At 45.8% G+C, this 13697-nt stretch overlaps 1 protein-coding gene across 1 annotated transcript in view; it reads right to left on the minus strand.

The window, feature by feature from the left end:
* The window catches only part of LOC121287499 (solute carrier family 13 member 3-like), a 68755-nt gene extending 57707 nt beyond the window's left edge, over nt 1-11048 (minus strand). The window contains exons 1-2 of the mRNA XM_041205433.1: nt 10947-11048; nt 5242-5507 (exon numbers count right to left, since the gene is read on the minus strand). Coding sequence (XP_041061367.1) covers nt 5242-5507; nt 10947-11048 — 368 coding nt within the window. The remainder of the gene's footprint in view (nt 1-5241; nt 5508-10946) is intronic.
* Nucleotides 11049-13697: the final 2649 nt, after the last annotated feature.

Consider the following 13697-nt stretch of genomic DNA (forward strand, 5'->3'; position numbering starts at 1 on the left):
AGGGACTGAATCAGGGGTTCCTGGGGTTGCACTTGGACCTGCAAGCCCTCACACAGGCACTGAGCTCAGGTGGTCAGTGCCAGTGTGCGATTTGGATGAGACACCCAATATCCCAGCTAGGTGCCCATCCATCAGTGGCAAACAGGGAAGTCCAGAATGAGCTCACATTGGCACACTAGTTGGTTGTCCTCTCTGTGGGCTCATCTCAGGGCACTGTGGATGATGGCAGCAGCTCCTCCGCCCCTCTGCCGGTGACCATGGCTTCTGATGAGGCTGTGATGGCTTTTTTTATTCATTCGCAGGGCTGTTGGCTTCACCAGCTGGACCAGCATTTATTGCCCATCCCTAGTTGCCTTTGACAAGGTGATGGTGAGCTGCCTTCTTGAACTGTTGCAGTCCATGTGGTGTAGGTGCACCCGCCGTGCTGTTAGGAAGGGAGTTCCAGGATGTTGACCCAACGACAGTGAAGGAACGGTGATATATTTCCAAGTCAGGATGGTGTGTGACTTGGAGGGGAACTTCCAGGTAGTGGTGTTCCCATCTGTCTACTGCCCTTGTCCTTCTAGGTGGTAGTGGTCGTGGTTTTGGAAGGTGCTGTCTGAAAAGCCTTGGTGAATTCCTGCAGTGGATCTTGTAGATGGTACACACTGCTGCCACTGTGAATTGGTGGTGATGGGAGTGAATGTTTGTGGATGTGGTGCCTATCAAGTGGGTTGCTTTGTCCTGGATAGAGTCCAGCTTCTTCAGTGTTGTAGGAGCTGCACCAATCCAGGCAAGTGGGGAGTTTTCCATCACATTCTTGACTTGTGCCTTGTAGATGGTGGACAGGCTTTGGGGAGTCAGGAGGTGAGTTACTCGTCACACAATTCCTAGCCTCTGTCCTGCTCTTGTAGCCACAGTATTTATATGGCTAGACCAGTTCAGTTTCTGGTCAATGGTAACCCCCAGGATGTTGATAGTGGGGGATACAGTGATGGTAATGCCATTGAACATCAATGGGCGATGGTTGGATTCTCTCTTGTTGGAGATGGTCATTGCCTGACACTTGTGTGGCATGAATGTTACTTGCCACTTGTCAGCCCAAGCCTGGATATTGTCCAGGTCGTGCTGCATTTGGACATGGACTGCTTCAGTATCTGAGGAGTTACGAATGATGCTGAACATTGTGCAATAATCAGTGAACATCCCCACTTCTGACTTTATGAGGGAAGGAAGGTCATTGATGAAGCAGCTGAAGATGGTTGGACCTGGGACACTACCCTGAGGAACTCCTGCAGTGATGTCCTGGAGCTGAGATGACTGACTTCGAACAACCACAACCATCCTTCTTTGTGCTAGGTATGACTCCAATCACCGGAGAATGTTCCCCGATTCCCATTCAGTCCAGTTTTGCTAGGGCTCCTCGGTCAAATGCTGCCTTGACATCAAGAGCAGTCACTCTCACCTCACTGGGGAGATGCCAGCCGTGGCACTGGCTGCTCCCTCCGTGGCAAGGCCAACACAGGCTCCACTGGCCAGAGGACAACCGCCAAGATCATCAAGGCCAACAAGACAGCGGAGTCAGCAGGCTGTCTCCAATGCTGGTGCCAGTGAGCTGTAGGTGGGGGGAACCAAGATGCAGCACTCACAAACATAAGTCTAAGGTACCATGAGCAGAAGAGGGACTGTTCATGGGTGATCTTCTGTTCAGTTATGTTTGGTTTATATGTCTACTGGTGTAGACATCAACACCAGTAATGGTCATGTCAATGTGATTTCAATGTGACAATAACATTCAATTTGCTTTTGTTGTGATGGCCTGAGTTTGCTTCACCTTTTATTTTTGGTGCAGGGTACACCAGTATGTAATGCTGGAAGTGAGTGGCTCTAAACTGTATTGCACAGGCACTGAGTGGACTTTGGGTTCACATGACAGGGGCATTTTGGACGTCCTGGATGGAGGCGGTAGCCCTGGCATGAGGCGGGAGCAGTTCTTTGGCAGCCTGGCTGAAGGAGCGTTGGATCAAGGTGCCCTTTGTGTCCCTGCCTCCCTGGAGGTGACAGAGGTCTGCGTCCATGCCCTCAGTGTTCTCCTCACCGTGCTCATCTTCTGACTCACTACTGGATTCATCCTCTGTGGCCTGTGGAGTTGTGTCAAGATCCTCCTCCTCATGTAGGTCCCCCCTTTGTCAGTGCCTGGCTGTGGAGAATGCAGCATGCATCCACGATCAGTGACACCCGCTAAGGGGGTTATTGTAGTGCACCCTCTGGCATCGGAAATACATCTTCAGAAGATCTATGCTCCTCTCTAACATCGCCCTTGTGGAGGCATGGCTCCTATTATAACGCTGCTCAGCCTTTGTTCTTGGGTGGCGGAGAGGCATCATAAGCCACATTTTCAACGAATAGCCTTTAAAACCAAGCAGCCATCCATCCAGTTGGGCTGGAGCACTGAAGAGCCTCGGCACCTGGGAGCGTCTCAGGATGTAAGCATCATGGGAGGTGCCTGGGCACCTTGCACAGACTTGCAGAATCTGCATCCTCTGATCACACGCTATCTGCACATTCATGAAGTGAATCCCTTCCTGTTGACGAAGGCACTGGGCTCACCCGCTGGCGCCTTGATGGCCACACGTATACAGTTGATTGCACCCTGGATGCGGGTGAAGCCGGCAATCGCTGCAAAGCCTCTGACTCACTCTGCCTGGCTGGCCTCGTCCATATGGAAATGAATAAACATCATTACCCACCTGAACAGAGCTTCTGTCACCAGCTTGATGCAACTGTGGACAGCTGATTGGGAGATTCCACACAGGTCCCTCACTGAATAGAAGTTGAGGGCCACTGTGACCTTCAGAGTCAGTGGCATGGGGTGTCCACCCACACAGTCGGAGCTGATCTCATGCCCAATCATCTGACAAATGGAGGTCATAGTCTCCCTGGAGAGGCGGAGTCCCCTTCGGCATTGACCTCAGAAATATTGAGGTAGCTGCATCGCCACCTGTAAACCCTGGCAGCAGGATAGTGGCGTCTTCTCTGACCCCTTCCGCCTTGGGATACCTACTGGCCCTGTGCCCCTTGTGCTTGCACCTCTCCCCTGGAAGCTGCATTGGAACACGTGGCCTCCTTTCCCTTCTGCCCTCTCTTCCCCCTCAGAGGAGGTGCCTCCAGCGGAGACCACAGTCCCCATTACCAGAGTTACTGTAGGCTGTCTGATACCTGGATGGGTCCATACAATCTGAATCCTCTAGGGGCCTTGGGGACACTAATAAGTCCTGAAATGAAGGCTGGAAATGCTAACAATGAAGCCCCAAACAGAGATGAAGCCAACTACCAATAAGCAACCAGCTGCAAACTATCTCCAAGATTCCTCATTACTCACACTGGCAATGCTGCAGACCCTTTTTATCCTGCCCTTGGATGAGGTTTTGCAAAATGTTGGCTGCCCGCCTGCCCATTTTGCCTGTGCGAAGAGCACAAAATCGCAAAGGCAACATGAAATCTTTGTCGACTACCTTTTTAATGGCCTTAACTGGCCTTGATGGCAGACGCAGCTCCAACCCCTGCACACGCCTGCCGACCGAAATATCATGGAAGCATTGGAATGATGTCAGGATGCTCACCCGACGTCATCTCACGCGATTTCACGTCCGATCGGTTCGGGCGCCCGCCCGCCCGATCAGCGTAAAATTCTGCCTGTAAGTCTCAGGCAGCTCCGTGCAGTGCCTCCTCCGGCCACTGCAGCGCTGTTGCCGGAGAGACTGGACAGCTGCCGGCCAATCTGATTGGCTAACAGCTCTCCAAGGTGGGACATCCTCCCGAGTGAGGGGCGAAAGTCCCGTCTTATGCCAATCAATGCGCATTAGAGTGTAAAATGGCAGTGGGGCTTTTGGAGTGGGCGAGGATGTGTTCCGAACCTCCACCATCCTAAATATTCAGGCCAACGAAAACTTGCAATTATACTTTAACATAGTAAAATGCCCTAATGTGCTTCAAATGAGATTTGACACCCAGCCAATTAAAGGGCTATTAGGGCAGATGTCAAAGTCATGGGCTTTAAGGCTCATCCTAAAAGGAGGAGAGGGAAGCTGGAGAGGCAGAAAGTTCTATGGAGCAAATTCTAGTCTTAGAGTCCAGTCAGCTGAATGCATGATCGCCGTTGTTGGGGCAAAAGAAATTGCAGACGCACAAGAGTCCAGAATAGCGGAACACAGATTTCTTGGAGGGTTGCAGCACTGGAGATGGTTACAGAGATGAAGCTGAGGTCATGGAGGGATTTGAGCACAAAGACTGATTTTCATTTGGAGCATTGTCAGAGGGAATGGTTGAGCCAAAGATTTGCATCTTTTAAGAAAAAATTGGATAATTATTTGAATCAAAGGAGGCTAGAGGGCTGCAGGGAGAGCGCGGGGTAGTGGGAGCAACCTTAGAATGATACAGCAAAGAGCCATCATAATAATAATCAGTCGAATAGCCTCCTCTGTTGCCAGCTTCTATGGTTGTGTGAGTCTAACCTCTGATTAAAAGCAAAAAACTGCAGATGCTGGAAATCCGAAGCAAAAACAAATACCTGGAAAACCTCAGCAGGTCTGACAGCATCTGTGGAGAGGAACACATTTAAAGTTTTGAGTCCGTATGACTCTTCACCAGAACAGAATCGAAACGTTAACTCTATTCCCCTCTGCAGATGTTGTCAGACCTACTGAGTTTTTCCAGGTATTTTTGTTTTTGTTTCTAACCTCTGATTACTTGTTTCTCTCCCCTACATTTCTGAAATTAGCCTTGCAGATGGTTCCACAAGCATCAAAGCCTTTGAAGCTATAGGTGTCAGTGACCACAGTCCACACTTCTGACTTTTCTGTAATTTTCTCTTTCCATTGTAGTTCCAGTTATAAAGTTCTGTGCTATCAGTCCCTGCCCTTATCCCAAACGCCTCTGCTTTGCAACCTCTCTATCTGCCTTCAAAAGCCTAGTCTAAAACCACATTTCTGATCACATCTTTGAGCGTTACTCATCTCCCTTGACTGATCAGCATCCAGTTTCACCCTCTCAGAAATGCTTTGGGGCATGATATACTAAATGCCAACATGGTAATGGTTTTGAAGGCTATTATTGACTGAAACTTAGTACCACATAACTCACGAACAGACATGCCTTGGAAAACAAAAGGGGGCTATTTCCAGTTGGCTAGGTCCTGAATGATTATTTCCTATAGACTCAATTCCAGTAGAGTGGTAAGTTGCTGCATTGTTCTGTGCTTACATGAAAGGATTAACCCCCAAAAATCTGAGGAGGTTGAGCGCTATTCTGTGATGCAGCTTCCAATCTTCAATCGTCACGCCCATGATCAAACCACCAAGGAAAAAAGCATTTGTGTCAACAAAATACATAGGGCAGGTCATTGACGAAGGCAGAATTCCAAAAAGCGGGAAGAGGCTGATGGGGAGCAGTGCAGTTATTGCAAGCGGCAATGCTTCGGTGCACCAGAATGTAGCCATAATCAGAATTATATAGAGACATCTTCCCTCCTGGTGGAAAAAAAGAGATCAATTTAAAAGCACACACCAATAAAGCAGGTCAATTAGGCTAATCACAAGAATTTATTTCAATATTAATGTCCATGTACTCTTAGATATTGAACAGCAAGACACTTTGTACAAAGACTGCCAAAGAGTGGAACACATTGAAGGGTTCAAAATGGCACAGATGTAATATATTTGGATTTCCAAAAGGCATTCAATAAGGTACCACACATAAGGCTACTTATAAGATAAGAGCCGATGGTCTTGGGGGTAGTATATTAGCATGGATAGAGGATTGGCTAACTAATAGAAGACAGAGAGTTGGAATAAGGGGGTCGGTCATTTTCAGGATGGCAACCTGTAACTACTGAAGTGCCACAGGGATCAGTATTGGGGCCACAGTTATTTACAATATATATTGATAATTTGGGTGAGGGAATTGAATGTACTATCATCAAATTTGCGAATGACACAAAAACAGGCAGGAAGGCAAGTGGTGAGGATGACACAAAGAGTCTACAGAGGGATATAGACAGGTTAAGTGAGTGGGCAAAAACATGACAGATAGAATATAATGTGGGAAGATGGGAGGCTATGCACTTTGGCAGGAAGAATAGAGGAACTGAATATTATTTAAATGGAGAAAAACTGAAGAAAGTTGCAGCACAGAGGGATTTGGGAGTCCTCGTGCATGAATCACAAAACGTTGGCATACGAGTTCAGCAGATAATAGGGAAGGCAAATGGAATGTTGGCCTTTATTTCAAAGGGAATGGAATATAAAAATAAGGAAGTCTTGCTAAAACTATATGAGGCACTAATTAGACCACAGCTAGAATACTATGAATAGTTTTGGTCCCCTTATCAAAGGAAAGATATACTGGCATTGGAGGCAGAGAAGGTTCACTAGGTTGATCCTGGGTATGGAAGGAAGATCTTATGAGGAGAGATTGAGTGGATTGGGTCTGTACTCATTGGAGTTTAGAAGAATGGGAGGCCACCTTATTGAAAAATATAAGATTCTTAGGGGGTTGACAGGGTAAATATTGAGAGGTTGGTTCCCCTTGTGGGACAGTCTAGGACCAGAGGGCATAATCTCAGAGTAAGAATCACCCATTTAAGACAGAGATAATGAGGAATTTCTTCTCCTAGAGGGTAGTGAATCTATGGAATTCTTTACTGCAGAGGAATGTAGAGGCTGGTTTGTTAAGTATATTCAAGGCTGAGATAGACAGATTTTTAATCAGTAAGGGAATCAAGGGTTATGGGCAAAGGCAGGAAAGTGGAATTGAGGGTCATCAGATCAGCCATGATCTCATTGAATGATGGAGCAGACTTAGTGGGCTGAATGGCCTGCTTCTGCTCCTATATCTTATGGTCTTATGGCACCTAAACTTCAATGGTATCTGAATGCCAACTGACCTCTTATTCAGCCAAGGTGCACTGAAATACATTACTATGGAGTGTTTAACAATAAAATGCCAGTGGTTCTACCTGTGCTGTTGTTCATGGTTAATCTGTGATCTGGACCATAATAACTATTAATCCAGAGAACGTTGAGTTTGGATTCAATCATGGCAATCTGAGAACTTGAATTCAGTTTTTTTTTAAAAAATCTAGAAATAAAAAGCTGGCATTACTAAAAGTGACCATTAAGCTGTTGTAGAAACCCAACTTGTTCACTGGTGTCCTGTACGGAATTGAACCAACCCTCCTCATCCAATCTGGCCTATAATGTGACTCCAGTTGCATATCAATGTGATTGACTACCAATTTCCCTCTGAAGCAGCTTAGCAAGTCACGCTTTCATGTCAAATCAAGAAGACACACTGCCATCTTCCCAATTAACTAGGAATGGGCTAAATGATGACTTTGCCAGCGACGCCCAGTAATGAATAGATAAAGAACAGCGGCTGGAAAATTGACTGCTGTGTCTCCTGCATTACAACAGTGAATGCACCTCAAGTGCACCTCATTGGCTCTAAAATGCTTTGGAACATCCTAAGCTTGTGAAAGGCTAAATGCAAATTCTTTCTTCCCATTCATTTATGAAGGGCAATTTTCCCCAAAGACATGCGGATGTTCCTGGTAATACAATGGGGGAAATTGTGACATCGATAATAATAACCTGACCCTGTCACAATCTCACTGTTACACTCAATGTAATGTAGTGTGGCTCGGTTCTTGTTGACATCTTTGGTGCTCACTCAGAAATTTTGGAAATTGTTACATAAGTCATTTTTCATTTCAATTTAAGTATTAATACAAGGCTAGATAGTCCATGCCAGTTTTTATGGCCCTCTGAAATGGCTTAGCAAGCCACTCCGTTGCATTAAGCATCTACCAAAAAAAAATAACAAGACCACAGGACTGCAGAGGTTCAAGGACGGACCCCTCCCTTGTCTTCCACCACCATCCCACCCTCTTCTTATGGCAACAAGGGATGGGCAATGAATGTGGGCCTTGCCAGTGGGTGCCCACATGCCAAGAAAGAATAATAGAATAAAAACTGGTCCGTCGTGAGTTATTCACCATGTTCTGCCATTCTACTGTGCGATGCTGATCTGCATCAGAACTCCATTTGCCCGCCTTGGTTTTGAAATTCTTAATACCCTTGCCTGACAAACATTGCGATGAGCGACCCCTGATTTTCTGAATGGCACTCATAGCAGACCGGGTACCCCATCCTTAGTGAGGACTCGGGAAATCTGCCTTAAGGTTCCTGTAACTAAGCAATATAGAAACACAGTAAAATACAGAGGCAATCCAAAATGCAATACGTCTAAATTGCCCAGTCTCTCAAATATAGCAATAATAATGTGTGTTGATGAGTGCCACCATTGGTAGACTTGTCTTCAGCTGCCTAGCCATTTAGTTGTTTATACAGTGCTTGAACTATGTCCACCACCTATTCAGCAACGATCACGAATTATAAAGGATGGATATAGATCCCTTCCCTTCTTTCCAATCTACTTTCTCCTCCCTGGAAGTCAACCTAGGCTGTACAACATATACAACCAGGAGAGTGAACTGGTAAATTTCACCCTTTAACTGTTCCTTTGAAACAGCTTTCAGGAAACAATTGAATGGTGATTCATCGACTTCTCTACATCTCCTCTGTTCCAAGGTCCCATTCAGTTCCACCCTTTATTGAGGCAACTGAGATTAGCATTGTGGGTGTGAACTGATCCCTCACTGCTCTGGGTTCCAACCTGCTGTCCTAAAAGAAATCATTTTTCTAATCTTCTCTCCAACTTTTCCCCCTCACCTCCTCTTTGGAGCTGCTGACCCTAACACTGCGACACAGTCTCCAAGCTGGGGGTTGCCCTCTGTTAGTGTGCCCTGGTGACCATTATATAAGAATGAAACAGAGAAGTGAATGTCAGAAAGCTATCTCACCATGGAGTGCATCACATGGATGAATTTTTAAAAATTCATTCGCGGGATGTGGGCTTTGCTGGCTAGGCCAGCATTTATTGCCCATCCCTAGTTGCCCTTGAGAAGGTGGGGGTGAGCTGCCTTCTTGAATCGCTGCAGTCCATGTGGTGTAAGTACACCCACAGTGCTGTTAGGGAGGGAGTTCCAGGATTTTGACCCAGTGACAGTGAAGGAACATGCAATGATACATTTCCAAGTCAGGATGTTGAGTCACTAGGAGGGGAACTTCCAGATAGTGGTGTTCCCATCTATCTGCTGCCCATGTCCTTCTAGATGGTGGTGGTTGTGGGTTTGGAAGGTGCTGTCAAAGGAGCCTTGGTGAATTCCTGCAGTGCATCTTGTGGATGGTACTCACTGCTGCTACAGTGCATCGGTGGTGGAGGGAGTGAATGTTTGTGGATATAGTACCAATCAAGAGGGCTGCTTTGACCTGGATGGTGTCAAACTTCTTGAGTGTTGTGGGAGCTGCACTCACCCAGGCAAGTGGGGAGTATTCCAACACACTCCTCACTTGTGCTTTGTAGATAGTGGATTGGGGAGTCAGGAGATGAGTTACTTGCTGCAGGATTCCTAGCCTCTGTCCTGCTCTTGTAGCCACAGTAATTATATGGCTAGTCCAGTTCAGTTTCGGGTCAATGGTAACCCCCAGGATGTTGATAGTGGGGGATTCAGTGATGGTAATGCCATTGAACGTCAAGGGGCAATGGTTGGATTCTTGCTTGTTAGAGATGGTCATTGCCTGACACTTGTGTGGCGCGAATGTTACTTGCCACTTGTCAGCCCAAGCCTGGATGTTGTCCAGGTCTTGCTGCATTTGGACATGGGCTGCTTCAGTATCTGAGGAGTTGCAAATGGTGCTGAACATTGTGCAATCAGCAGTGAACTCTCCTAACTTGTGGCTTTTGGACTGGCTTTGGAGGGTCAGGAGGTGGGTTACTCGTTCCATGATTACTAGCCTCTGAACTGCTCTAGTAGCCACACTATTTATATGGCTGGTCCAGTTCAGTTTCTGGCCAATGGAAACCCCCAGGATGTTGATAGTGGAGGATTCAGTAATGGTAATGCCATTGAACATCAAGGGGCAATGGTTGGATTCTCTCTAGTTGGAGGTGGTCATTGCCTGACACTTGCACGGTGCATGTGTTACTTGCCACTTGTCAGCCCAAGCCAGGATATTCCTGAATTTTCACCGCAGGTAGCTTTACTGAGCTCAACTGCAAACTGGGGCCATGTGGTGTTGGTTGATTCTGGCTGTAGTTACAGGATGAATATCAGTGGGCTATAAGATTGGGGCTAGTTAGATAGAATAAGAAGATATTGCCTCTATTGCTACCAGCTACATATAGGTTATTGCTGTGTTACTGTTGATTGAAGGGAATCTGAATGTTACCAATATTACTGTTGGTTATTGGTGCAGGTTCAGTGAGTGGAATCAAGCCTCTGGTTTTCACCCCGCCTCCCCCCTGCAAATTACTCCCCTAAACAAAGATACTCAACCGCAGGGGAACCAACGCTTTCATAACATAAATGCAATAATGCTGTATGCGCAGAAAGAAATATCTAGATCAGCCAGGGAACCTTTGCAAATTTTTTTTCATGTGGTTTGGGTTAGAGCTGGGGCCAAAATGGCCAGAAGTCCCCAGTGTAACTCAGGTGTTAGCCGTTTTCTTCCCTCTCAGTAGCTACAAGTGTAAGGGTCTAAGAGCAATAAGGTGCAAAGAGCAATGGGGGCAGTAACTCCAGACTCCTTATATCGTGAGGTCCAGACGCTGAATGGTTGTGCAATTCTGCCTGACAGTCCAGCCTCTACCTAGTAATTTTATTCTACTCTCTGTCCTTACAGTTTGGGCATATTATTTAAAAAAAAAAATACACATTGCCCTGTTTAGGATGGCTCTAAGTTTCAATGAATTCGCTTTTATTTCTGACTTAAATCTCCCTCTGCCAACATTTGTATGATCAGCAAACATTCCTGACATCATAAAATGAAGAGAAGACCTGAACCTACCTTAGGAGGCAATAGAAACACAACTGGTAAATGCACAAGAGGCGTTAAAATCAGGATGAGTGGTCGCCGAAGGACCCATAACCTTAGGAGGATGTTAGTCATGACTTTAGTTAATGGAAGTGAAGTCCCCTCAAATACTCCTACATGAACAACTCACTCCACAGGCAGGCAGATCCCTATTGCTGATGTGAGGGAGAAGTTGCTCTTTCCAATGCTAAAGTTGTAACCTAGACCTGGCTGTAAGTCAACAAACTTTGTCAACAGTCTTTTGCGATGAACATAAAAAAGAAGGAGAAAATGCTGCAAGTAATCATCAAGTTATGGCAGCATGGGTTGGAAAGAGAAACAGAGTTGATATTTCAGGTCTGTGACCTTTCATCCAAGCTGGGAAAAGTTAGGGATTGTCATAGGTTTTGAGCGAGGGGTGGGTGGGACAAGGGCAAAAGGGAGGCCTGTGATAGGGTGGAAGACAGGGGAGATTGAATGACAGAAAAGTTAGTCTTCCGGGGATAGAGGGAGTGGTGATGAGGCAAAAGAAACAAAGAAACAAAAGGTGTGCCCGGAGCAGGTGTGCTTTCAACTTGCAAGCAAAAACGAGAGAGGAAAAAAAAAACCGAAGCATACAAAGAAACGGAAGCAAAATGGGGCAGAGGTAATGGTCTGAACTTCTCGAACTCAATGTGGAGTCAGCGCCAGAGCTAGGGTTGAGGTGGCAGGCTAATGGAAGCTTGGAGTAGGGCTTGTGGACCGAATGCAGGTGTTCTGAAAAGTGGGCATCCGTTCGGATTTGTGAGCAGCAAATAGAATAAAGAGGCTGAAAGGAGTAAATGTAAAAGGGAGATGGAAAGAAGTACATGTAAATCACTGCTCCACCTGAAAGAAGTCTTTGGGGCCTTGGATGGTGAGGAGAGAGGGGGGTAAAAGGGCAGGTGCCGCATCTCTTGAGATCACATGGGAAGGGGACGGGGTGTTGTTGGGAGGGGGGTGACTGACAATTGGACCAGGATATCACAGAGGGAACAATCCCTTCAAAATCCTGACAGGGGAGGGAGGGGTGGGGGGACGATGTGCTTGATGTCACTTCGATAGATTCTCTGTTTACTCCATCTTGTTTTTTACTTTCAAAGGATAAAGGACTCAGTCACTTTGTGTCAACTGAGTTGGTTTTGGCTGCCTGCTTTTTTTTCATGTATGCATGCGATTGACATTTGCGCAATGCTAGGGCAATCCTCTGTTAGAGGATATTTTTAATTTATGGTTAGATGTTCTAACCACACAGATCAATAAGGTTCTTGCACTTTGAGTTCAGAAATCATGATTTATTAAGTCTAAGTATTTAACAAATAGTACTGACAACTGTGCCAGAGCATAGATAGGTTTCGCGGAATTACACAGAAATTACAGGAACGAAACAGGCCATTGGACAAGCCGGTCTGTCCTGGTGTCTGTGCTCCACGTGAGCCTTCTCCAAACCTACGTTATTTAAACCTATCAGCATATCCTGTTATTCCTTTATCCCCTATTTACTTACCTAGATTCCCCTTAAATACATCTACACTATTTGCCTGAACAACTCCATACAATAGTGAGTCCCACATGCTAATAACAATCTGGGCAATCTCAGGTAGGGGACTCAAAACGTTTTACAGCTGCAAGCATGGTATATAGGCTAATATATCCTGGCACATACCTGTGCCATCACAATGGCACCTATTTCCACCTCCCCATATTGCCCGACTCAGCCTCTGACCCCGCTAATCTGCTACTGAAACCCTCATCCGTGCCTTTGATGCCTCAAGACTTGACTATTCCAAAGTACTCCTGGCTAGATTCCCACTTTCTACCTCCCATAAGCTTTGCTGCCTGTGTGCCAACTCACACCGAGTCCCATTCACCGTCACCCCTGTGCTCACTGACCCGCATTGACTCCCGGTTAAAAAAAACCCGTGGTTTTGAAGTTTATTTTCCTTGTTTTCAAATCCCTCCATGACCTCATCACCCTCCCTATCTCTGTAATCTTAGCCTGCCCCATAACCCCCCAGGAGATCTGCGCTCCTCTAATTCTGGCTTTTTGAGCATTCCCAATTATATTTGCTCCACCATTGTTGGCCGCACTTTTAGTTGCCTGGGCCCTAAGCTCTGGAATTTCCTTGCTAAACCTCTCCATCTCTCTACCTCTCTTTCCTCCTTTAAATTGCTCCTTAAAACGTACCTCCTAAGATCAAGTTTTTTTGGTAATCTGACCTTATATCTCCTGACGTGACTCAATATCAAATTTGTTTGGTAATGCACCTGATGTGCTGTAAACTACAACCAGCTGCTGGAAGGTAGGATTAGAATGGATGGCTAGTTTTTTATTTTCCCTTTTTTGGCCTACGCAGACACAATGGGCTGAATGGCCTCTTTCTTTGCCGTAACTTTTCTAGGTTTCTGTGAATCACCTTGGAACATAACACTACATTGTATATAAATACATACATAAATATAAATACAAGCTGTTATCTGACATTTCAAATCCAAGATTTCAGTTCAAACCATGCACACGTTTTATTCTCGATTTATTCTCTATATGACATGCCACATGCTCCTGCATTATATAATTATGCAATAGGTAAAATGAAACTCCATATAAGGAGATTTTAATTGAACTTGTCTCTTTTCAATAAGGTTAGTTGATAAACTAGCTTCATCACTTAACAAATTCGTTTCGAATGGGGATAATGTGGTCAGTGTAACTCTCTTGCTTTATTA

This window comes from Carcharodon carcharias, chromosome 14 (assembly GCF_017639515.1).
Source record: "Carcharodon carcharias isolate sCarCar2 chromosome 14, sCarCar2.pri, whole genome shotgun sequence".
NCBI lineage: Eukaryota > Metazoa > Chordata > Chondrichthyes > Lamniformes > Lamnidae > Carcharodon > Carcharodon carcharias.